This window comes from Ictalurus punctatus, chromosome 23 (assembly GCF_001660625.3).
Source record: "Ictalurus punctatus breed USDA103 chromosome 23, Coco_2.0, whole genome shotgun sequence".
Classification (NCBI taxonomy): Eukaryota; Metazoa; Chordata; class Actinopteri; order Siluriformes; family Ictaluridae; genus Ictalurus; species Ictalurus punctatus.
Window position 1 is genome coordinate 13,322,461 of NC_030438.2, and position 24,909 is coordinate 13,347,369.

A 24,909-nucleotide genomic window follows, 5' to 3' on the forward strand; every position below is an offset into this window, starting at 1 on the left:
ATTAACGCATGCACACTAATGGAAATACAGCACTAATGAACAAATACGTACCAGAAGCACTAAGTAGATTTGAAGCAGTCTGTCAGTGTTGCGGCGTGGAGGTTTCGTTTAAGAACATTTCTCACACAAGAAATTGTGAAATGGATATTATGAAATCCTGACAGAGCCACAGCATTTCTCCTGCCTCTAAGCTCTTATAGACTAAAAGTGTTTAAAGAGGCAGAGGCTTGGGGAATGTCCGCTGAACATGCTTCATAAGCATCATCCCAGAAAACAATGTGTTTCTCTCTTAATTCTGTACCGTAGGTCTTCATCAAACATGTAATGCTTTGTCTGAATGTAGGTGTGTGTTTGTGTGGGGTGCATGTTCAAGGGAAAGAGTGTGTGTGAAACAACTTGGTAATAATTATGTGCAGGTTGTAATAAGGCATTAGCTGTCTACATATAGTGTGTGTGTGTGTGTGTGTGTACACGTATGGGAGGCTGTGGCACCAAACTTGACAGTAACGTGTATCGATCTGTGTAACACCACCACAAAATGGGTTAACGGCTCTAAACTGTAATATTTAATTTCGCTTGGTGTTCGTGCCAGACTTTGTATTGGATATCAGTTTGTGATTCGTTGTGCTTTTGTGTTACTTTCTCCAGTACAGCTCTTCAGTTCCCTCTGTCTCTTCACGGTAGGACTTTCCCTGACTAGTCCACTAGTACATTAAACAGAGTGTAAGGAGATGCAAGCAGACTGTAAAGAAAGAAGCGACATGCACTAGATGAAGGCAGTTCTACAGTTTTTTCTTCTCTTTCTTCTTCTTGTTCCGTTAACACATCATCAATCTGCACGAAATGGAGAGGTGTGAGCAAGACCGCGTGAAAGCCCACGCAGCTAGTTTCGAGTCAGATCAGTGGCGCGTGCCGACTCAAACAGTCCGATCCAGACTCATTTTTGGATGCTGCTGGGGCACGGCGTCAAAACCTGCCAGACTCTGCTGTGGACCTCGCATCTTCCGTTCATCTTTAAGCTGTATGTTTCAGAATCAACAGGTTTGTCCACAAATGCCTTTTAAGAACTGATGTGTTCTTATAGTTGCATTTACTTTTGTTGTTACAGTGCAGCCTGAAAGAAAGCATTGAAATGTCTTTAGTAGGCTTTATCTGTGCATCTAGATGCATTCTTTGCTGCACAAATACAACAGCTATGGGAAAGATGATTTAGTCTACTACTAAGATGATTAGAATACTTTTCTGAATAAGAGGCCCGCCAGTAATCGTCGTATAAACCCTACTTCAGGGCGTGCTTGCATTTCTTGCACTATTGAGAGAGCTTGTGTGAAGCTTGTTGTAATGCATAATGAGTAGTCAGAAGCACAAGAAGTTACCGAAGCGTGATCGGGGGAGGGGCCCCGCTGGTCAAAACTGCCACCGCATACACACTTCACTACACGTCGCATTTTGAGTTTGTCTTTTACCTTTCCTCCAACATTTAGCAATTCTGAATAAAAGAATAAAATACAGCTTTACCATTAAAGAGTAATTCAGCCCTTTTCATGCCGTATCTTTTTGCGCAACTTCTCCTTGCAGGCGCATCAGGCTCACTTCCCCTTCTGTGGTTTAGCCTTGAGGGTTTCCTGCTAATGTTTTCTATTTCAAGCTGTTTTTACACACACACACACACACACACACACACACAGTATGGTTGGTTTCAGCCCACAGACATGACCAGCACTACTCCAACGAATGAGCAGTCACATTTATAAAACTTCATTAGAATTTTTTTCCATTTCTAACTTGGTATAAGCCTTATGTAATTTTGCCTACGAAAATGTCACTATTGTCACTGTAACTACCGCGTAAGGAAAGCCACTACAAATAAACTACGAGCCCTACCAGGAAAGTGGAAGGGAAACGAATGGAGGAAAAAATACACCATATGGCCAAATGTTTGTGGACACCTGCCCATAACCACTCGTGTGCTTGTTGAACATCCCATTCTGTATTTAGTCCCACTTTGCTGTTATAATAACCTCCTCTCTTCTGGGAAGTCTTTCCACTAGAATTTGGAGCGTGGCTTTGGGGAATTGCCCATTCATCCACAAGAGCATTAGAGAAGTCAGGCACTGATGTTGGACGAGGAGGCCTGGGGTGCAGTCGGCGTTCCGGTTCATCTCAAGAACAGCAAAATCCCCAGTGTTGAATTAACACCTGGATGCTTGAATGAACTCTTTCAGAGTTCATTGGTGTCCAATTAGACATGAATAAACACTGTAGGTGTAAATTCAACACTGGATTTTACTGTGAAGGTGTTCAGGGGGGTCGAGGTCAGGGCTCCCGAGTTCTTCCACTCCAAACTTGGCAAGCCATGTCTTCTTGGACCTTGCTTTGTGCATGGGGGCATTGTCATGCTGGAACAGGTTTAGTTCCAGTAAAGGGAAATGTTAATGCTACAGCATACAAAGACACGTCCTATACAGTTATATGCTTCCTATTTTATGGCAACCGTTTGGGGAAGGACCACATAAGGGTGTGATGATCTGTTGTCCACAAACTTGGCCATACACCGATCAGCCATAACATGACGTGACGTGAATAACATTGGTTATCTTGTTACATCGGCACATGTCGGGGAAGGGGGGAGGGGTATATTAGGCAGCAAGTGAACAGTCAGTTCTCAAAGTTGATGTGTTGGAAGCAGGTAAAATGGGAAAGTGTAAGGATCTGAGCAAGGGTCAAATTGTGACGGCTAGACGTCTGAGCCAGAGCATCTCCAAAATGGCAGGTCTTGTTTGGTGTTCCCGATATGCAGTGGTTAGTACGTACCAAAATGGACCGAAGAGGGTTAGTACCTACCAGAAGTGGTCCAGATTCCCCAGATCTCAATTTAATCAAGCATCTGTGGGATGTGCTGGACAAACAAGTGCAATCCATGGAGGCTCCACCTCAAAACTTGGATCTGCTGTTGACGTCTTGGTGCCAGATACTACAGCACATCTTCAGAGGTCTTATGGAGTCCATGTCTTCATGAGTCAGAGCTGTTTTGGTGGCTCAAGGGGGACCTACACAATACTATGCATGTGATTATGGCTGATCGATGTGTAGTGTATATGAACTTGGCAGTATTAGACATCATGGCAGTCCTTTTCTATGGTTAGTGCTGTAGGTTGGGAAGTTTACTTGTGTCATTCTCTGGGACTGAGCTGGGATTCTGGTCAATCAAGGCATGCAGTTTGGTTTTTCAAACAAAAGAGGCTGTTTTACCACTAACAACGATACAACGAACAAATCTGGTTAGTTATTGTAAATTTGCTCTTCATATCCAGTGCTAAAACGTAAAAGGAATTCAGTGAGGTGACGCTACCAGTAAAGAGACCAGTAATATTCACTTCCATAACCTTTTCCGTAACTGCTGTGGAATGGATCGTTTTACAAATTCTCTCTGCCAGCGGAGGTGGAGACCCTTATCGATCGCCACAACAGCAGACAAAAAGAGGTTCCTGTTGACAAAACCTCTGACAGCGCGAGACAGAAGATGCAGCTCAGGAGTAAAGCTACTCTGAGATGAACTCATCCTGCCTTTCCACTCCCTCAGTCACTGTCTTTAAACCTTACCACCTTTCATATCATCGTCATAGCATAATGGGCCGGAGTTTCACACCACTCAGCTGAACTGATGAAGCCTCTCCGCTGAGAGAGAAGTGCTAGAAGTGGTCTTAAAGTGATCTTGAAGTTTATTCTGCAATTATACCACCAGACATGTTGAATAGAGCGAGGCACAGGTGTGTACTAATGCACTCGTTCTAATACGTTATCATTTCTATAGTAACAGCTCGTTCACATGGGCTTGTATAGCAGACGCTCCACATACTCTAACTCCGTAACAGTTAAAGATGTTCCTTTACGGTTTCCACCAAGGGACAGTCTAAGGACCGAGGACGTTACGCTTTGTTTCAAATAAGTGGGACGTTCTGTCCTGTTCATTTCAAGGTGAACATGAAGGAACAACTGTTTATAGCTGCTACAATGTACATGAGAACAGGAAGTAACTAGTTTGGCAGAGGTTCAATATTAGATGTAGCTATAAACGAATAAAAAGTTTGAAGCACGCGTGAAAATTTCAGTAGGTGGTAAAGTAGGTATAAGAGGAATAAAACGCTTTGTCTAGCATAACATCTACGCTTTGTCTTTGTGTTTGTTTTCATGTAGTTTCACTGACTGAATCAAAAGGGTGATGTCGGTGCAGATGCATGGATTACTGCCGGTGTATGGTGCTCTTACTTGGAGGATTTGGCACATTGTAACGTTTCGGTCCACCTCTTGTTGTCCGGCAACGTCGTAAACTACCGAGAAGCCAAAATGCTTCAATACACCAGACAAGTTCCTTGCTGCTGACCGTAGCCATTGCTGTTTTTCAATAGCTACAGTAATATGCTAGATATACAGACTGTGGCTGCATCCGAATATCCCTACTATCCTGCTATACAGTAAGCGAAAAGCAGTACGCCAAAGCAGTAGCGTGTCCGAATTCTCAGTATTCGTAAAACAGCAGGCGAGAAATACCCGGATAAACTACTGCCTTCGCCGAGACTCTGCAGCATGGAAGCAGTGGACACTGCACTATCCCATAAGGCAACGGGACTCACCTGTTGGAATCAAAAATGGTGGAAGGCAGCTCTTTTTAAGTTGTAGCTCACATGACCGTGCCAGCATGGTGGATGTAGTAAGTCCGAATTGTTTTCATGCTACACACTTATACTCTGATCAGTACGTACCGTATCGACGGCCAACAAGTAGGTACTCTCGCGTCCACACAACACGTGTGCGTCGTGGTTCTCCCGTGAGCGCTGATCTGTGCGGAACTCAAGATATTTTATGAATAAAGATGTTGGACAAAGCATTCGTATCACTTCATAAAATTGGGATTAAACCACTGGAGTCCCATAGATTACTTTTACGACGCATTTATGAACTTTTCGGAGGTTGAATGTTTTGGTTACTTGGCATGTAAACGGACAGACAGAAATCCCCCGGGTTTCAGTAAAAATGTCTTCTGAAAATGAACGAACGTCTCATAGGTTCGGAATGATGTGAGGGTCATCGATGACAGAATTTTCATTTTTGGATGGACTATCGCTTTAACATGTGATGAACAGAGTGTGTGTGTGTGTGTGTGTGTGTGTGTGTGTGTGTACTTTTATGCATATGCGATGTATTATGTATGACCATGTCTGGGTAGTATGTTAATCACTGAACTATGTTTGGCAACTCCGTTTTGCCTTCAGTCAAGTCCCCGTGAAACCAAAACTGACATTTTAGAGCATTCTGTAGAAGTCTCTTAGTGCCGTAGATACAAATACACCAGTAAGCATAAAAAACATTTACAAAGATGAGTTTTGTAGACAATTTTGTGTCTCTGCACAGCACAAAAGTAAAGTAAAGTCCTGACCCCTAAACAAACCTGCAGATATCGCTCTACACTAGCTGCTAGTGAGCATCATGGGTTGTTAATGTAGCTTTGGGTCATGCTGCTTCCGGCATGTGAATTTCTCCAAAATGTTAAGCTCAAACATGCAGCCACATGCCAAGAACCTTGTCGGCTGCACTGTGGCAGGACAAAATGACGTGCATGACATGACATGACTAGCGAGCGAGCATTTGGAGATACTGCCTTGTGTTAACTGGCAGTCTTTTCCCTCACCCCCTGCGGCAGTGCGAGCGCTAGACGTCCCACTGGGGGGAGAGGGAAAAGACTGTCAGCAGATAGAGGAAGGTCTCTGCTGCAGGCCGGTAACAACCAACCCATAGCCTCTGTGCTTTAGAATACTTGAAGTCCCTCAGATGTCTTTGCAGTGCAAAGTGCTACAAACTTTATTTAAATTCACGTCTCACAATTGTTGAGTGACGTTAGCTTCAGCGAGAAGTGTAAGGTATTTGGAAAGGTATTGGCTGTTGTTGAATCAGTCAAGCTGTTTGATACTGACTTCCTGTCTGAAAAGGAAACTCTAAATTTCCTGGGCACTTGAAATACCCACATCCATCTTTAATTGTTATCTGAAAACATAGATCTGGTCACTAAAGTCTAGATGTCTAGAAAGACACTAATGTTATCACTTTTTATATACACCTGTACACCTGCATGCTTATGCAATCAGCCAATCTTGAGGCAGCGAGTCAAAAGCTTCAGTTAATATTCCCATCATACATCAGAGTGGGAAAATTTGGATCTCTTTGTCCGTGGCATGGTTGTTGCCGATCTCTTGGGATTTTCACAGAAAACAAAAACCATCCAGTGAGTGGCAGGTGAGTGAGTACCTTGTTGATGCCAGGGGAGACTGGGCAGACTGACTCAAGCTGACAAGAAGGCTACGGTAACTCGTATAGCCACTCTTTATAACCGCGGTGAGCAGGAACGCATCGCAGAACTTTGAGGCAGATGAGCCACAACAGCAGAGGACCGCACCGGGTTCCAGTCCTGTCAGTCAGGAACGGGAATCTGGGGCAGCAGCCAGCGCAGGCTCATCAAACCTGGACAGATTGGGAAAAACATCACCTGGTCTTTTTCCACAATTAATCTGCCCTCTGTGGCCTTAGACTCCTGTTCTTAGCTGGCAGGAGTGGAACCCGATGTGGTCCTCAGCTGATATAGCTCATCTGCCTCAAAGCTCGAAGTGTTGTGCGTTCTGAGATGCTCACTGAATGTTAATGAAGTGGCCAGTGAGCGTCTATCTGAGGATACCAGTACTCATTACAAAAACATGTGGAAAAAGCGGCAAAAGAGAGCTGCATTCATTTTTGTAAGAGTGGCCAAGACCAGTGCACTGCAAGAAACAGCCTTGCATGTGCACTCATGCGCGCGCACACACACGTATGTCAGAAGAGATGTAGTTAATGCTGCTGTAATGATTATGACTTAAATGGAAGAAACTGGGTAATATGTTGAGTAATGGTGCTGAATATTTTTTATTTTCTTTTGGCTGAATGTCTCGCTGTTTCTATTGTTCTGCTCAAAACAGAACAGCAAACTTCAAACAGCGACAAAACAGAACCAGAGAAATTCTTCTCCATCCCAAACCACTTGTTGTATTTCTTTCTGGATGACCATCAGAATACTACAGCTTGAAGAATGAAGAATCAGGAGGCCAAGAGCCAGGCTGTAATAAAAAGTGACGGTTTATTGCGTGCACAAAGGCAAACTGGGCGTTCTACTGCATAGTCTTGTGACGAGGAGGAGGGAGGGTCAGGCTGTGAGGACGCACGCCTGGCGCTGAGTTGTGTAATCAGTGGGAGACAGCGGTAAAGGAGCGTCTGGAAGCGCCAGAGGGGGAGAGAGAGAGAGAGAGAGAGAGAGAGAGAGACACGTGTGCTTTGTATTTCGTTTGTGTGTTTTCTGAGGAGCCGCTGCCTTCCGCCTGAAAGGGGAGGAGCCGTAGCCATCCACCAGGAAGTCCAGTGCCATCGCCCGGCGTCGTGGGGGATCGCTTCCCAGTTGGCTGAGGAAAAGATGACAGCGTGTCTGGGGACCTGAGAACTAGTGGTTTTTCTCTCTCTCTCCTCTCTCTCCCTCTTGCTGTCTCTCCTGCTCGCTCCTTCTCTCTAGGAGGAAAACATAAGCAAGGACAGAACATCATGACCCAAGGAACAGACATGTATACACCCTTCTGCTTTAACATTAAACCCCCCTGCCTAGTATTGTGTAGGTCCCCCTTGTGATTGAAAGATGGTCTCATTAATGAGCTTCGTAATCACATCCCCTCAATTTCTTCCCAGGTTCGGAACCTTGGCATCATCCTGGACTCAGAATTATGCTTAGCCAAGCAAATAAATTTAGTCGTTAAGAATAGTTATCAATTACGGATTATTTCTAAAATTAAAACGTTTTTGTCTCTCCAAGATTTGGAGAAGGATATTCATGCTTTTATCACATCGCAGTCAGATTATTGTAATTCATTGTACTTGGGTCTTCCTCGGTCATCTCTTGCTCGTCTCCAGATGGTTCAGAATGCAGCTGCAAGTCTGTTGACCACGGCAGAGAAATATGATCATGTCACCCCAATTTTTTGAATTTAAGATTCTGTTGTTTGTCTGTAAAACTCTTAATGATCAAGCTCCTTCTTATCTCAAAGATCTTCTTACACCACATTCATCTAGCAGATTTGTAAGATCTTCTGATAGGTTTCTTTTGTATGTCCCGTTTAAAAACTAAGGGGGGTAGAGCTTTTTCAGTTGCTACCCCTCGTTTATGGAATCAATTGCCACTGGACATCTGCCCCTGCACCTTTTATTATCATTTTTAAAAAGAGGCTGAAAGTGTATTTCTTCTCCCAGGCGTTTTAATCTTATTTTGACTATTGTCTCTTGTCTGGCTCTATTTGGTTTTATTCTGTTTTCGATTGAACTTTTTCTTACTCTGTTCGGCACTTTGGTCAGCTTTGCTGTGTTTAAATGTGCCGTATAAATAAAATTTACTTACCTGTGCCGCCAATACAACTCTCACCCATCGAGACATGGACTCCACAAGACCTCTGAAGGTGTGCTGTGGTATCTGGCCACAAGACGTTAGCAGTAGATCCTTTAATCCTGTAAGTTGCGAGGCGGGGCCTCCATGGATCAGACGTGTTTGTCCAGCACATCCCACAGAATCTCGATCGGATTGAGCGACCCTTATCATAGTCCTTCAGATCCTTACGCTTGCCCATTTTTCCTGCCTCCCACACATCAACTTGGAGAACTGACTGTTCACTAGCTGGCTAAGATATCCCAGCCCTGGACAGGTGCCACTGTAATGAGATAATTCACAACGTTATTCACGTCACCTGTCAGTGGTTTTAATGTTATGGCTGATCGGTGTATAAGCTATAGAACAAATACACCATCCAGGATGTGGATCAGACTCCATGGATCAGACTTGTTTGTCCAGCACATTAAAAAGACAGTTGATCGGATTGAGATCTGAGGAATTTGGAGGCGGAGTCAACACCTTGAACTCTTTGTGATGTTCCTCAGACCGCTCCTGAGCGAAGTTTTGCAGTGTATCAGGACGCATAATCCTGCATGCCTAAACTTTTGCCAGTTTATAAAATAACACTTAATCCAGCACCGCCTATTACTTTTATTTGCATTTTATTTTGTTATATTGTGTGCAGACAGTTCATTTAGGTGCACAAAGTAAAGAAGCCATGAGATACTAAATCGAGGTTACGAAATCGTAATGTGTGCAGCTACTTTTCTAATAAAATTTTCCTTTGTTATTTTAAGTTGTTGAATTAGTAAAATGTTTTTGTTAATTCAGTGCCCACAGTTTGAAGGATAAGCTGACCAAGCATTTATCTGTCAGCTCACGTTAAGTGTAAATGATTAGGTTTCGTCACGTTAGCATTAGGTAGTATTGCTTATCATTGTTCCTTGTTCAGTGTCTGTTGATGTAAAGCTATTTTTGCGTAAATCGTAATCGAATCATTTTCTTCTTTTTCTTACTCACTTGTTCCTTTACTCATCTTGCCTTCTTTGCCTGAGCTGCAAGTATCTGAGGAAAGCTTTTGCTTAAATATTCCTGTACAGGTTATTACTACCGCTACACGCTGTGCTATTGTTCTGACCCCTTACACACACTCCACTACTTAGCATTCCTTTGTGTGTATGTAAAAACATGTGTATGGTAATGAGGTGTGATGAGGGTCAAGGCAAGAGAGGCAGAAAGAGAGAATATATGCCATGGAGCATGGGAAACATGGGGTGTTTAAAAGATTTAGAAGCACTCATTTTACCACAGTCCCTGTGGAATATGTGGAGTAGTAAGATACTTAACACATAACAATATGTCACAGTACTTCCTATACAGAACTATTCTGTGCATGAATTCACATTCATAAATGTTCCCAAAACAAAACCAATAGACTCTTTAAACTAACGTGTAGTTGTATCATACTATTTATAGGAAGTACATTTTTAAATAGGAAGTAAAATTGGGTTTCAGCTTTTATAATTTATTAGTATTTATTTAAAAAAAAAAAAATCTCATACACTATGTACTATGAAAGTACTGTGACCTCTGAATATTGGATGTGAAATATTGGTTACTGAATAAGAAAATAAGAAGAACTTATTGCATCAAGCTCTTTCAGGAATATTTATGCAGCATTCAAATTAGACGCTGACCTCCCACTAGGAAAAACCAAACCAAGCTTGCGTCAAGTCGGGAGGGTCTCCTCAACCCCAAGTTCAGCAAGTGACATTAAATCGACAGAAATTTCAACGAGTTATACTGTATGTACAAGGATTTGCTTTCTTTAAATCTATAACATTGACTACACAGTTGTCTATTTTGAGGAGATAAACGCATCGGTCATCACAGTTAGCTGGCGAACCTGTTCCCAAGTTCCAGCAATAAGATTTAATTACGTCTTAACTTGTACTTGTTAAATCATTTAAGGGAAAAGCCTACGCTGCAAGGGTCCATGTGACTGTTTATTAGAGAGATACTAAAAACAATCGCACTACTTCCTGGTAGAATATTGTTTGTAGTTATAGTGTGTTTCGAGTATATCCTCTACTCATTTAATAGAACAGATTAACGACTAAAGTGTCTGAATTTAAAATGTGACACTGCTACCACCACTATGTTTAAACAAATAGATTAAAAACATAAATAGAAATCTGATTAGAGTGTCTCATATCTCATGTATATCCAGCAGTTTCATATAGTCAAATTACTTGACTGTTGAATAAGTTGTTTCCAAAATATTAGATTACTTTGTACATGTAATGTTAAGGCTAATGTTACAGGTTTTTTTTTTTCTTTTTATGGAAATGATGTCCATCATAGAATTGTATTTATTTTTAACCAAAAGACTAGATTCTGAGGTAAGTCGAGTGCAGCAGTGAGATTTAATTATGTCTTGTAGTGATGTAACAGTAATATTTAAAAGCCTACGAGCTGTGTAGTGCTGTAACTAAGCTTAGTGCTAACTGGCACAGCGCTGTGCAGCTGTCTAAACCTATAACGTTAAAGCAACAGCTGGCCAAAACATTAAAACCATCAACGTAATTGAAAGCTACGCTGTGTGCTAGTTTAATCGCAAGCAGAGAGCCAGTGCCTACTGCAAACCAGTTGTTTTCTAAAGACTGTAAACTAGAGGTGTACATCGTGTTTTTAATTTCATTTACATGAATGACATTACTGTAGAATACAGCTTTCTTCACACTGTGCCGATGGATATTAACGCAAGATATTTCCTGGAGCTTTACTGGACCTTATTGTAAATTTATTAGCCAATGACTTGCTGAGTTGTTTAAAAAAAAATAATAATAATAATTACACAGCTATGATGTGCTACATCAGTAGGAGTGCATTCATTTATAACAGCAGCTCTGACAGTAATTCCAGATGAATTATTTTAATGCGCTCATTTTAATACTTTATTGTTTCTATTAGGGCTGCTCAATTATGGCCAAAATCATAATCACGATTATTAAACATGATTACTCATTGACTTTGGAAACATGCATTTATTGAACTTTTTTTTAAAAAAACAACTTTTTATTGTATTTTTAACAGTGGATTTCCTTGAATTTAATTCAACTGGAAAAAAAAAGTAAAACAAAATGGAATTTTATATATATATATATATATATATATATATATATATATATATATATATATATATATCGCATTGCCAGAAGTGAACTTTTAGATTTAGATTGGTTTAGATTGGCCTGTAGTTTCTGCGTGAGCTCTAGAAAGGAAACAACTGCATTTAGACCAGCTGTCATGATGCTAGAAGAAAAGAGCTTTCCAATGATACCAAAAGTTATTTCTTTTCGTTCCACGTCGACTCCTTGAAACCAAATTGTTTCCAGTGGCTGAAATGGTTTTATCTTTCTCGTCGACCAAAGGCTCTCTTTCTGTCATCTCGGCTCGAGCCGAACGAAAAATGTCCTTTTTTTTAAAAAACGAGAAAATGAGAACATTGCGAAACGGAATGCGGCACGACAATCATTTTATCTCGATTATTTTGTTTTCCTAATCGAAATTGAAACCAAAAATTCGATTCATCACACAGCCCCAGTTTCTATAACAGCTCATTCACAAGGACTTGTACAGCGGACGTTCCACGTAGTCCAGGGTTAATAATAAATTAATTAAGATTTTTTTGGTTTAATAAAGAAAAACATTTAATCTGTTTTCTGACACTTAAGTGGTATTTCATGACGGAAAGTTTGCACTTTCTGGTTTTTCAGACATGATAAGCTACATTTATTATTATTATTATTAGTAGTAGTAGTAGTATTCTTATTTATTTATTTATTTATTTATTTATTTATTTTTAAATATCACTTTCGAGAGAAAAAAAGAAAGGGTGGTGAACGGATGACTGTTTATAGCTGCTATAACATAAACCGTAACTCGGAACTAAGTTGTCATCTGGACGTTCGATAACATTAAGTATAGCCATAAACAATCCAAAAGCGTGATGTGGAGTTTATTAATAAATTATCATCGTAATCGTTGGCAAATCGCTGTGGCTCAAGCAGAGTAAGTCACTTCAGGTTTCGCTCCTTCAGGTCGTGTGTTATTCTTTCCCTAATGCACTTAACTAGCTTGCCATACTTTTATTATATTGTGCTAACGTAGCTACCACTTTTTATCAGTCAGTCAGGTTTCTGGTTCATGGGAAACTGTGAGAAGATAAAGCAGTCATTCATAATAAAAGTATCATATCTAAATGGCTGCCTGTAGGTTCTGTGTGCAAGACAAGAAAGATAATAACCAACGAGTGTACAGAGAGATATAAATAAGGAGAGATCTTCTAGTTTAATATGTTGGTGCTTTCACCTTCTGTCCACATTTCCTTATCACTACTCTTTCTATCATTCTTTACTGTCTGGTGTTTATTTTCACCTGCTTCTCTCTCTGTCTCTCTCTCTCCTCCCCTCTCTGTCTGTCGCTCTGTATAATAAGCATCCTGGATGGTGTATTTGTTCTATAGCTTATACACCGATCAGCCATAACATTAAAACCACCGACAGGTGACGTGAATAACGTTGTGAATTATCTCATTACAGTGTCACCTGTCCAGGGCTGGGATATCTTAGCCAGCTAGTGAACAGTCAGTTCTCTAAGTTGATGTGTGGGAGGCAGGAAAAATGGGCAAGCGTAAGGATCTGAGGGACTTTGACAAGGGTCGCTCAATCCGATCGAGATTCTGTGGGATGTGCTGGACAAACACGTCTGATCCATGGAGGCCCCACCTCGCAACTTACAGGATTAAAGGATCTACTGCTAACGTCAGCAGATACCACAGCACACCTTCAGAGGTCTTGTGGAGTCCATGCCTCAATGGGTCAGAGCTGTTTTGGCAACACAAAGGGGACCTACACAATATTATGCAGGTGGTTTTAATGTTATGGCTGTTCGGTGTAGAATCTTTAGTGTAACGGTGTGTGTGTGTGTGTGTGTTTGGATTGTGAGAAGAGAAACCAGTAATTATTCATTATCAATATTAATATTAAATGGCACAAAACGTGTCGTGCTGCTATGTTATGGGTAGCCAGTGTAGATCTATATTTGACCAGACAGACTCTGCAAGCACAGGGCAAAGGCTTTACAACTGGATCCATTTCTTAATGCTCTTAGGAGTCTGTAAATAAAAACCACTGTAGAAGACAAATGGCTAACATAATTTGTAGCAAATGTACCGAACGGGACATTAATGTGACATTATATTTACTTATGTACCTCGTGTATTTATTTTGTAGCAGCAAACAGACGATCGTGCAATTTATGGGTGAATATTTTCCATGACATTGACCATCCATTATTCAGTCCAAGGTTACACCCTCCTTATGCAAACACAGCCGCGCGCTCCTGCTCGCTCCGCTCATCTTTTATTCAGCATGCAGCAGTAATACAAATCTGATGTTTTGAAGTACAATGTACCGATATGTTTTAATTACTGTTAGTCATTTTATGTAGCAGGCTAACATTTACAGTAGTGCTTAGTAGTTTGTGAACCCTTTAGAATTTTCGACATTTCTGAATGACTATGACCTCAAACATCATCAGATTTTCACACAAGTCCTAAAGGTAGACAAAGAGAGCCAAATTAAACAAACGAGACAAAAATATTATACTTGGTCATTTATTTATTGAGGAAAATGATCCTATATTACATATCTGTGTGTGTGTGTGTGTGTGTGTGTAAAGCTCTAGGATTAGCAGTTTAATTTGAATGTAAAATTGGAGTCACATGTTTTCAATCAATGGGATGATAGTCAGGTGTGAGTGAGATGGAACAGGGATCTATCAGAGTCTGATCTTCACAACACATGTTTGTGGAAGTGTATCATGGCACAAACAAAGGAGATTTGTGAGGACCTCAGAAAAAGAGTTGTTGATGCTCATCAGGCTGGAAACGGTTACAAAACTCTAAATCTCTAAAGAGTTTGGACTCCACCAATACACAATCAGACAGATTGTGTGGAAATGAAGGAAATCCAAGACTATTGTTCCCCTCCCCAGGAGTGTTCGACCAACAAAGATCTCTCCAAGAGCAAGACGTGTAATAGTCCGCGAGGTCACAAAGGAACCCAGGGTAACGTCTAAGCAACTAAACGCCTCTCTCACATTGGCTAATGTTAAGGTTCCTGAGTCCACAGGAGGACACTGAACAACAATGGTGTGCTTGGCAGGGTCGCAAGGAGAAAGCCACTGCTCTCCAAAAAGAACACTGCTGCCCTTCTGCAGTTTTCTAAAGATCACATGGACAAGACAGAAGTCTATTGGAAAAATGTTTAAAAGAGAAGCATTATGTTTGGAGAAAGGAAAACATTGCATTCCAGCATAAGAACTTTATCCCATCTGTGGTGGTATTATCATGGTTTGGGCCTGTTTTGCTGCATCTGGGTCAGGTCGACCTGCCATCATTGATGAACAATGAATTCTGAAGTATAACAGCTAATTCTAAAGGAAAATGTCAGGACACCTCTCCATGAACTGAATCTCGAGAGATAGTGGGTCATGCTGTAAAACAACAACTGTAAGCACAACCATAAGCACAACCGCAAGTCATTCTACCAAAGAATGGTTAAAGAAGAATAAAGTTAATGTTTTGGAATGTCCAAGTCAAAGTCCTGACCCTAATCTAATAGAAATATTGTTCTATTATTTTGTTCTATTTAATTCTATTGTTCGTATGTTTCTTTGTTATTAAACGTTTAAGAATCTGCGCTTGCTTCCGTCTGTACTCTGAACCGTGACAATCGGGTTCTCGTTATCCACTTTTAGGACTTGTGTGAAAATCTGATGATGTTTTAGCTCATATTTATGCAGAAATGTAGAAAATTCTAAATGGTTCACAAACTTTCAAGCACCACTGTAATTTAATGCCTGCTTTCCTGACTGTGCGACTAACTTTTAGTGGCGTGATTGTAAATAGTATACTTGGGTGTACTCTCTTAAGGACTAGTATGAAAAGGAAAGCTGTGTCTGGATCATTGTCAAGGAAATGTTTTTTGTCCCCCCCCTTTTTATTTTTCACAAAATCTTCTGGGGTGATCCTGAAATCTGCTGTCTATGCACTCACTGTAGTTTGCTCATTCATGCAATTATCAAATCATTCAATCACGTGGCAGCAGCACAATGCATAAAATCATGCCGATACAGGTCAAGAGCTTCAGTTAATGCTCACTTCAAACATTAGAATTGGGGAAAATGTGATCTCAGTGACCTTGGCCATGACATGGTTGTTGGTTCCAGATTGGCTTGCTTGTGTGTGTCCGAGACCCCTGGGACTTTCACACACGCATACGTCGATAGTGTTTGCACAGGACTGAGAGTTCTGCGTATGGAAACACCTTGTTGATTCCATCTCAAGTGGTCCAATAATTGCAAAGTTGGTTGCTCGAACGTCCTAATTGTTTTGGGGTGATTACCTTTATGTATTGGCATTGCAAAACCACCAGTTTGTTTTTTTTTTTTTTTACTTTAAAAACATCTCAAACACAAACAAATGTTGAGTTTGAGGTTCTGGTTACAGAGCTAGGGCTAGTGGAAATCTGGGGAAAAGCCTTTAACAGATGTATTATAAGCATAACAAGTAATAAACATGAACAGTATTTTACAGTAATTATGTTTATGATTGACATACAGTACTTTATGCTTGTCAAGGAGGTCTACATGGGCAACAGTGAAGCATCATCTATCACAGGGTTCCTCAAATCAGCAGAGTTTAGCTCCAACCTCCAAACTCACCTGCCTGTACTTCTCTAGGAATGATGAAGACCTTGGCTAGCTTGTTCAGGTGTGTTTGATTCGGGTTGGAGCTAAGCTCTGCAGGACAGTGGACCTCAAGGGCCAGATTTGAGGAACCCTGATCTATCATGTTGGTACAGGTGTACAGTTGGTATGCGTGAACAGGTGTCAAAACTCCTGACACCTGATTGTCAAGAGTGAAGTAATGATCAGCCCGGCGAGTAACTACGCTACATCTACATGCGGCCGTGGTACATCGGAGAAACCATGAGGAGACTGGCTGATCATTTTGTCGAGCGTGTCCATACCATCAGAATGAAGGATTTCTCCATTCTAGCGGTGAGACACTTCAACAGTGAGGGACAAAACATTAACAACATCTCGGTTAGTGTCGCTAGTTGTTATGGGAGCAATGAAGTGAGGAGAAAGAGCTCATTTTCACTTTCACTGCTTTGGAGTCCCTTGGAATGAATGCCACATTTTGACATCAGTTCTTACATGAACCATTTCGAACATCTACAGGTTTCACTTGTTTCCAGAGAAACAAGGCGTTTCGGACAAAACGGCCTTCCTTCAGCAGCCGTGTATACAAAAGCTTCTGAGACTGTAGGAAGTGAAATCAGTAGATGTTTGAAATGGCTGACGGTGTAATAGTTGTAGTCAGAACATGACATTCATTCAGTGGGGTTCTCCTCTCTACGCTCCCTCAAGCTGTCGCTCCGGTAACAACAGCTAGCAATGCAGACAGGGATGCCATTAATATTCCATCCATTGCTGTAAATGTGGCTCACCACTGGAAAGGAGAAATCCTTCATTCTGATGGTGCCATAAACATATTTAGTAATAGGTCGATTATTTAATTCACTCCTGACGAGCATGTCTCTGGTGTTCGGGATTCTACCGTATGTCATGAATCTGCACAACATAGCCATTAATATCGAAGTAGAGGAAAAAACAATATAGCTTGCAAAATTATTTCCAAATAAAAGATGTAAAAGGTGCAGAAGAATTCACCCCCATCGCCATCACGAGTAGTTTAACGTACTCCACCTGGGTACAATTAAAGTGTCACATGATCTCAATAATCGAGTTTGTTTGTGAACATTTCCAAACAAATAACAACCTCAAGACCGAGGAGATCAGTTTACTGGAGAAGTACAAATAAAAATAAATATTCCAAACTTTGAACATCCTGCAGAGGACCATTAAATTCACTCTTAGAAATGGAAAGAAATTGACAGAACCGTGACTCTGCCTAGAGGACGCAGCCCGGTGAAGGCCAGTGACTGGGAAAGGGAAGCAAGCAGAGACCAAGGGTAACGGGAGAGATCCACATATGAAATGGATGCCTGTAAATCCTGTAAAATCCAATGCTCATCACCCTAAGAACACCATCCCTACAGTGAAGCATGGTGGTGGTAGCATCCATCCATCCATCCATCCATCCATCTATCTTTTCTACATTTAGATATGACATGTAGATTCATATAGTTCCCGATGTTTATTCATAAATATATTACTTCTTACAATAAATTCAGCCTTAACTGCAAAAAAGTTGGCTTATGTTCTATTTTCTATGTGTACACTTATGTAATTGAGGGCGTTTGTATATCCCAGTGGCCTGTACCCACGGGTGTGTGTGTGTGTGTATGTGTGTGTGTGTGTTGTCAGGGTGATGAATGTTTGGCCAGGCTACAGTGGACAAGAGCCTCTGGCGTTGCTACAGTGATGGACGAGGGCCACCAGGACTGTGGCACTTCTCGCTGTGCCAGTCATAACCTTGTGCCATACACACACACACACACACACACACACACACACACACAGAAAGGTTTTCTCTCTTTGTCTCTTGTTTTTTGTTCTTTACTTTTCCTGTCATGTTCACATAATAGCACACTAGCTAACATTTTTTTCTAAAACAAGTGTGCTTTCAGCCGAGGTCATTGTTATGCGTCACTGCTTTGACTGCACTTGAACCGAAATTAGTGTCGAAAAGGAAAATAACTGACATTCTGCATGGACGCTCAGGCTTTCGTATTCTTCTTAATACCTTTCTTTCCAAAGAAAACGCGCCACACCCTCACACGCCGAAAAAGTCTCCTAAGGCTTAGCTCCAACTAGATAAATGTCGTGCGAGAGGTGTCTGGAAACCGTCCTCAGCGAGCGAGGCTCCCAGGAGTGAGAAACAGACAAAAGAGAGCGAGGGAGGTAGGGGCAGAGCAGACAGAAAGAAAGAAAGCAGGGAACATTTTCCATTTTTTTTTTATTGTCAGTGGTGCAGCAGGAGACAACCGGTTTTTTTTAGTGTTTTTTTTTATTTATTTTTTTAGTAGAGCCGCTTTACACGCTCGCACAAGAAAGAGAAACTTGTGTACTAGAAAAATGACACATAAAAAAGGAAGAATGAGCTTTGAGATTAAAAAAAGGGGTTGTGAATCACAGCATGGCTGTTTTCAGTCTTCTGTTCTACTCTTGGGTGCGAGTCCTGAGTTTGCAATCTCCATACAGCTGAAATTACACCGTCATGGTATTGTTTTCTTTTTTTTTCTTTCATCACATCATAACACAACACGACTGTCTCTTCTCTTTACATCTCGGGAGCTGCGTCTGTTTCCCTTCCTGCTTGTAATGCACTTGTGCTCAGTGATTTATAACGAGTGGATAATTAGCCTCACACAGCTTGTTATTAAAGTACTGAGACGGACGTTGCGCGCAGGGTGTTTTTGCTCTTCGTAATGCCCTGTTTTATTGTTTGACCAGCCTTCCTAATCACTTCGCATCACAGAGTAGCTGGTTATTTTTTTTCTTGAACCGTTTTGCTAACTGACGAACGGTGGCACGGCCCGTGAGCAGGTAGCACTGTCGCTTCACAGTTCCAGGTCTCTAAATCACCCCATCATGTGAATGCGCGTGCGAACGCGTGTGCGTGTGGTGCTGCGCGACGTACCGGGTGCATTCCCAGGATAGGGTCTAGAACTTTCAATAACGGACTAAATGAATGCGTGACTAATTGATGGAGTTTAAAACTATTCCGGAGCTCTTTAAAACGTCTGACGCCACTGTTGTTCAACCTTGCAGGTGTGAAGATGAGGAAGTTTGCATACTGCAAAGTGGTACTGGCTACATCTCTGGTTTGGGTGATGCTGGATATGTTCATCCTTCTCTACTTCAGCGAGTGCAACAAGTGTGATGACAAGAAAGAGAGGGGACTCCCAGGGAGAGAAGGTGCGTATGTCAGCATGCTCACACAGTGTGTGTAAATGTTTGCCTAAGCCAAAGCGAAATACAAATCTATGCCGATTTACAGACGTTTCATGTGAGTTTTTGAAAAGAAGGAAAGAATTATTTCACAAAAGTTGATGGAAACATGCGCAATGAAGATATACTCTTCAGCCACCTCATTAGAAACACCTGCTCAGGCCTGTGATAACTCAAATAACCACTCGTTACATCCGTGCTGAGCAGAAAAGTATCTCAGAACATGCCAAACCCTGAGGGGGATGGGCTACGACAGCAGAAGACCACGCTGGTTTCTACTCAGGACAGGAGTCTGATCCTCCAGTCTTGACCTGTCCAATGCTGGTGTCTTCTGACCTGTCTCTAGATGTTTGTGTGTAGCTGCTATTGTTTTGTTTTTCACTATACGCATGATCTACAATAAAATAATCTAAACGAGTACTGAAGTTTACTATTCCTTGTTGCCGAGGTGGTTCCCCCCGAAAAGGTATCCTTTGGTACCTTTTACCTAGAAAGACGTATGTAGTGTCCCTTTAACGTGTTGCTTTAACGTGTTTAAAAGTGCACTATATCCATCCATCCATCCCTCCATCCATTTTCCGTGCCGCTTATCCTACACAGGGTCGCGAGGAGCCTGGAGCCTATCCCAGGGAACTCGGGGCACAAGGCCGGGGACACCCTGGACAGGGTGGCGACCCATCGCAGGGCACAGCACACACACATTCACACACACTGCCAATCAACCCACAACTCACGTGTTTGGACTGGGGGATGAAACCGATGTACCCGGAGGAAACCGCCGAAACACAGGGGGAACACGCGGACTCCGCACACACAGGGTGGGAGGGGCAGGGAGGCGGGATTCGAATTCCCAACCCCGGAGTTGTGAGGCACGATACATATTCAAAGAAATTAAAAGCTACCGTAGCAACAAGGTAAGGTAAAGTTTGGTGGCTACTTGACTAATAGCTCTAATGGTATAAATGTCAGATAGAGACTTTAGGTAATGGGGTGCTAATATATTTGGCTCAATCCGTTTAGCACATTTGCCTTGTCCTGCTCAATTCAACTCTCAGGGCAACATCCAGGCTCATCGGCACCTCAGGTCTTTTAACAATGAAATGATGCATATAACATGCCGTAAACAGCACACTTTACGCCACAGCACCTCTTTCAGGACACAGAGTTGCAAAGGAGTGTGAAAATAAACGTCTCTGTGACTTTCAAGAAGGAGGCCATGTCGTCTGGAACTTGAATTACTCATACACTTGAGAAGCAGGGGACCTCACAATGCACAAAGTGGGCTCATAATTCAGCACTGAACACAGCAGAGAATACCTTGGCAAGCTTGCAGCTCCATAGGCACTGAGGCATTAAGATGTGAGATACAGAAGCCAACTCTGACATCTTGCCTAACATCCTGTACTGTTCACATTAGCATGAAATACTGTGCGGTTAATGGCAGTCCAGCAAAATTAGCCTTGATGAGAACTGAATAGTTTCTGAAATACTACATCACAATGTTTTGCAGAGTAGTGCAACCCGCTGTAAATCCTGTTCTAGTAAATTCTCACAGGGTTGGACAAATCACTATCCCGGGTGTCTGGGCTTTCAGATATTTTTTATTTGTAGCTGCCCAGTGGAGAAACAGGTTCAGAAGGATCCTGAAATAGCGCTCAGTAGCACGATCCATCCATTTTCTGTACCGCTTATTCTACACAGGGTCACAGACCAATCCATTACAGGGCACCGTCGCGCACACACACACGCTCGCACATTACGGACAAATTGGAAATCAGCCTACAATGGACCGGGGGAGGAAACAAACTCACGCAAACTCCATGCTGACAGGGTGGAGGTGAGGAACCCCAAGAACCCCGAGACCTGGAGGTGCGAGGCAAACGTGCTAACCACTAATCCGTCCTCAGTAGCACTAGAGAAAGTAAAAATCTTCTGGCTGATCAACTTAAACCTACAAAGAACCATTTCTATCCTGATGGGTGTGGTATGTTCCAGGATAATCCCGCCCCCATCCACCAGGCCCGACAGCTCACTGAGCGGTCTGATGAGAATGAAAATGATCTAAAGCATAAGCTATGGATCTCATCCGACTGAACCACTTATAAGGGTATAACTTTCCACCTCCATCTTCAAAAGAGCTGAAGAGATGCTGTATCTTTTGGAAGAATCGTAACCATGGTGCACTGAAGCTGTTCTCGAGCTGTTCTTGTGATGGCCCAACACCACACTAACGCACGTTTGATGTTATTTGGCCCACGTCTGTAGCTAGCATGGGTCGCAGGCGATCGTTCCAGAAACTGGAACACAGTGAGGCAGAATGAAAATGAGTAAAGTACAGAACAGCACCAGCTGGGATATAAGCGCAGTTCAACGAAAATAAAGTCGCAAAACAGATTTGAAATGTCTTAATGTGCGATGCGAATGGAGAACACTACAGCGCACGGCCGAAATATTAGCCCCAGACTTGCGTTGCGTCAAGGGCATAAACACGACATGCTTATCAGGAAGGAAAATAGTACGGCTACACAGCGATTTAAATACTCGCGCACTTTCTTGTTCTTATTGAGTACAGCCATATGCACATCGCTCATCTGTACGTTAATGCACTTATCTAGCCAGCTAGCCCATTAGATACTCTTGGGCTAAATTAGGTTAGCTACCAATTTTAGCCTATCCACCCATCCATCCATCTTCAACCACTTACTCCGTTTTCAGGGTCACGGGGAACCTGGAGCCTATCCCAGGGAGCATCGGGCACAAGGCGGGGTACACCCTGGACAGAGTGCCAGTCCATCGCAGGGCACAATCACATACACACTCACACACCCATTCATAAAGTACGGACACTTTAGACACGCCAGTCATCCTACCATGCATGTCTTTGGACTGGGGGAGGAAACCGGAGCACCCGGAGGAAACCCGGCGGGAACCCCGGGAACCCCGGACCCTGGAGGTGTGAGGCGAACGTGCTAACCACTAAGCCACCCTGCGCCCCAAGTTTAGCCTAGTTAATTAGTTTTCCGGGCAACCAGAGCTCCGGACTGGACAGCTCATGGTGGGGTTTTTCATCCAGTCTTTGCTGCATTAAATGTATCCTTAATCATCATTTTGTCAACATCTGGAATCGCTTCGTCCTGGTCAAGGTCATAGTTCGGAGACTAATGCACCGGATAATCAGACGTATAACGTGCACCATGTTGTTTCAAAGGATAGACATGCACCCTTAACCAAAGTATTTGATGATGTCACTTCCTGACAAGTTATCATAGACCTTTGGCAATCACTTGTGTACTTGTAATCATCAGTTTGTGGTCAGTTTAATTCTCAAGCTATTGTCATAAAAAAAAATATCCCACAATACTTTACGCTTGGCTTCTGTAGAGTGTGCTGTGAAGCTGCAAGTAGCAACCTTTTTGCGCCTACCTAAGCCCAGCTCTTTTGGAAAGATGCCTAGACCATGGCTTCCTCTCTCGGAACAACCATTGTCTTGCGAGACCTTTTTATTTTCCTTCCACACAAAACAGTGCTGCCAGCTATGCATCAGTTCCCTCTGTTTTTGGTAATGATGCACAATCACTACAGGGATCTGGATTTAAAAGGTTTATTTCACAGGTTCATATCTAACAAAATACGACAGCCAAACCATAATTAGCATTCCTCTGCTGTAGTCACCAGTTTATTTTTATTCTATAGCGGCTTGTGAAGCTGAAGTAACGATAGCATCCTTATCAGAGAATGAATCTTGTTAATATGATCTATAACCTAGTCAACACAGCACAGATGGTGCTTGCTAGATAGCTAAAGCGAACGAGCGGTGTTTGTTTACTCGCTGGATTGCGAGGAAATCTTTTTTTAGGTATGTTTTTAAAAAAACAACAGCAGCTGCTTTGTCTTGGTCATTTGGGAAATGTCTGTGCTCCTAAACTTAAAACTATGACTCAGAACTGCTGAGAAATACGACTGTGTCATTCCAGACTTTCAGCTTATTATAGGCACTTAAAAAAAAACCCTTGCATACATTTATGCATCTGATGTACAGTGTAACTGAGTCAGCGGCACTGACACTGGTGTTTCGTAATATCATACTGTAATGACCTGAACAGAGATGTTTGAAGGTCCTCTGATCCTTGAATGCAAATGGTCTTCATTAGGGATGGGCGATATTGACTTAAAACTATATCGCGATATTTCCTGGTGTTTATTGGAATAACGATATCAGTGGCGATATAAATATAGAACCATTCACCACTGTTTTTGGCTACAAGCGACAGCTGCATGCAGTCTCGAGCACCTCAGAAGCACGAACATTGATCTAAAAGTAAAACTGATTTTCTGTGATAAAACCAGTTCCAGATTGTAGAGGTAGCTCCTCGTTTAGCGATAAACTCCTCCTCAGCTTCACGCCTGCCTTCCGCCATGTTTTTGCTCCGCACGAGGTGCGAACGAGTCGCAGACCATCGCACACAGAAATACATCATCAACTAGGCTTTATCGTTATTATCGCGGGAAGACTAATTCTTATTGTGGGGAGACTTTCTACCAGTATATCGCAAACGATAAGATATCACCCATCCCTAGTCTCCATTGGGTGATTAGTCACCGATGCTCTATATATTTTTCCCCATGATTCTTATCTGTATGACATTGCGCTCATCTGATTCACCATTCAACGGTCATGAAGTTGCCTATAAATTGCTGGCTAATGGACGTTTGTACCCAAAAGCCACTGTCACACGTATCGTTTGCATTTTTATTATCTGCCATAGCTTTGTTATTATAAATCGCAAGTGCACGGGTACTTTTGGCTGCATACTCTTAGCTTTATTTATTTATTTATTTATTTATTTTCATTTCGCAGAGGCTTTTAGCCTGAGAAACATGAAAGTGAGGTAGAATCAAAACAATGAGCCGTATTCAGAGGTGGTGACTTCAGTTCAAAAGCTGCACATATTAACACAGGGAAAGTTGCTCATATTCCGAATCTAATTACGCAGCTACTTGAATAGATTTCCAGGGTTCCCCCATTTTATTAAAAGTGACCTGCGTGTAGTCAGTGCCTCGTAGGTTGCCAGATTTATTTGAGTAGAGGCATCCGAGAGGGTTTTCATTCATTTATTTATTTATTTATTTTACCATTATGGCAGGTTTTACTATTGTTTAAGCACCATGTAAAGTTTTAAATGATTGAAAGTGAACTTTTTATGGTTTTTCAAATATTACCTTCCATGTAACTGTGTTATAGAGCTGTTTGTGAATGTAAAACGTAAAAAGTCTGCAAAGTTTCAAAAGTCAAAGCGCAGGACAAACAGTTATCGACTCCCAAAAGAAGGAACCGATTCTGGACAGCTGAAAAGAGTCGTTAGTGATTCCAGACTTACTTCCTGTACAAACCTACGTAGGTTTATAACAAA

The 24,909-nt window shown here is 42.0% G+C and overlaps 1 protein-coding gene across 3 annotated transcripts in view; it reads left to right on the top strand.

The window, feature by feature from the left end:
• galnt1 (UDP-N-acetyl-alpha-D-galactosamine:polypeptide N-acetylgalactosaminyltransferase 1) overlaps window positions 1-24,909 on the top strand; it is a 136,102-nt gene that overhangs the window by 54,415 nt on the left and 56,778 nt on the right. For all 3 annotated transcript variants that reach the window (XM_017453280.3, XM_017453277.3, XM_053674980.1), the window contains exon 3: window positions 19,319-19,465. In XM_017453280.3, coding sequence (XP_017308769.1) covers window positions 19,327-19,465 — 139 coding nt within the window. In that variant the 5' untranslated portion in view covers window positions 19,319-19,326. The remainder of the gene's footprint in view (window positions 1-19,318; window positions 19,466-24,909) is intronic.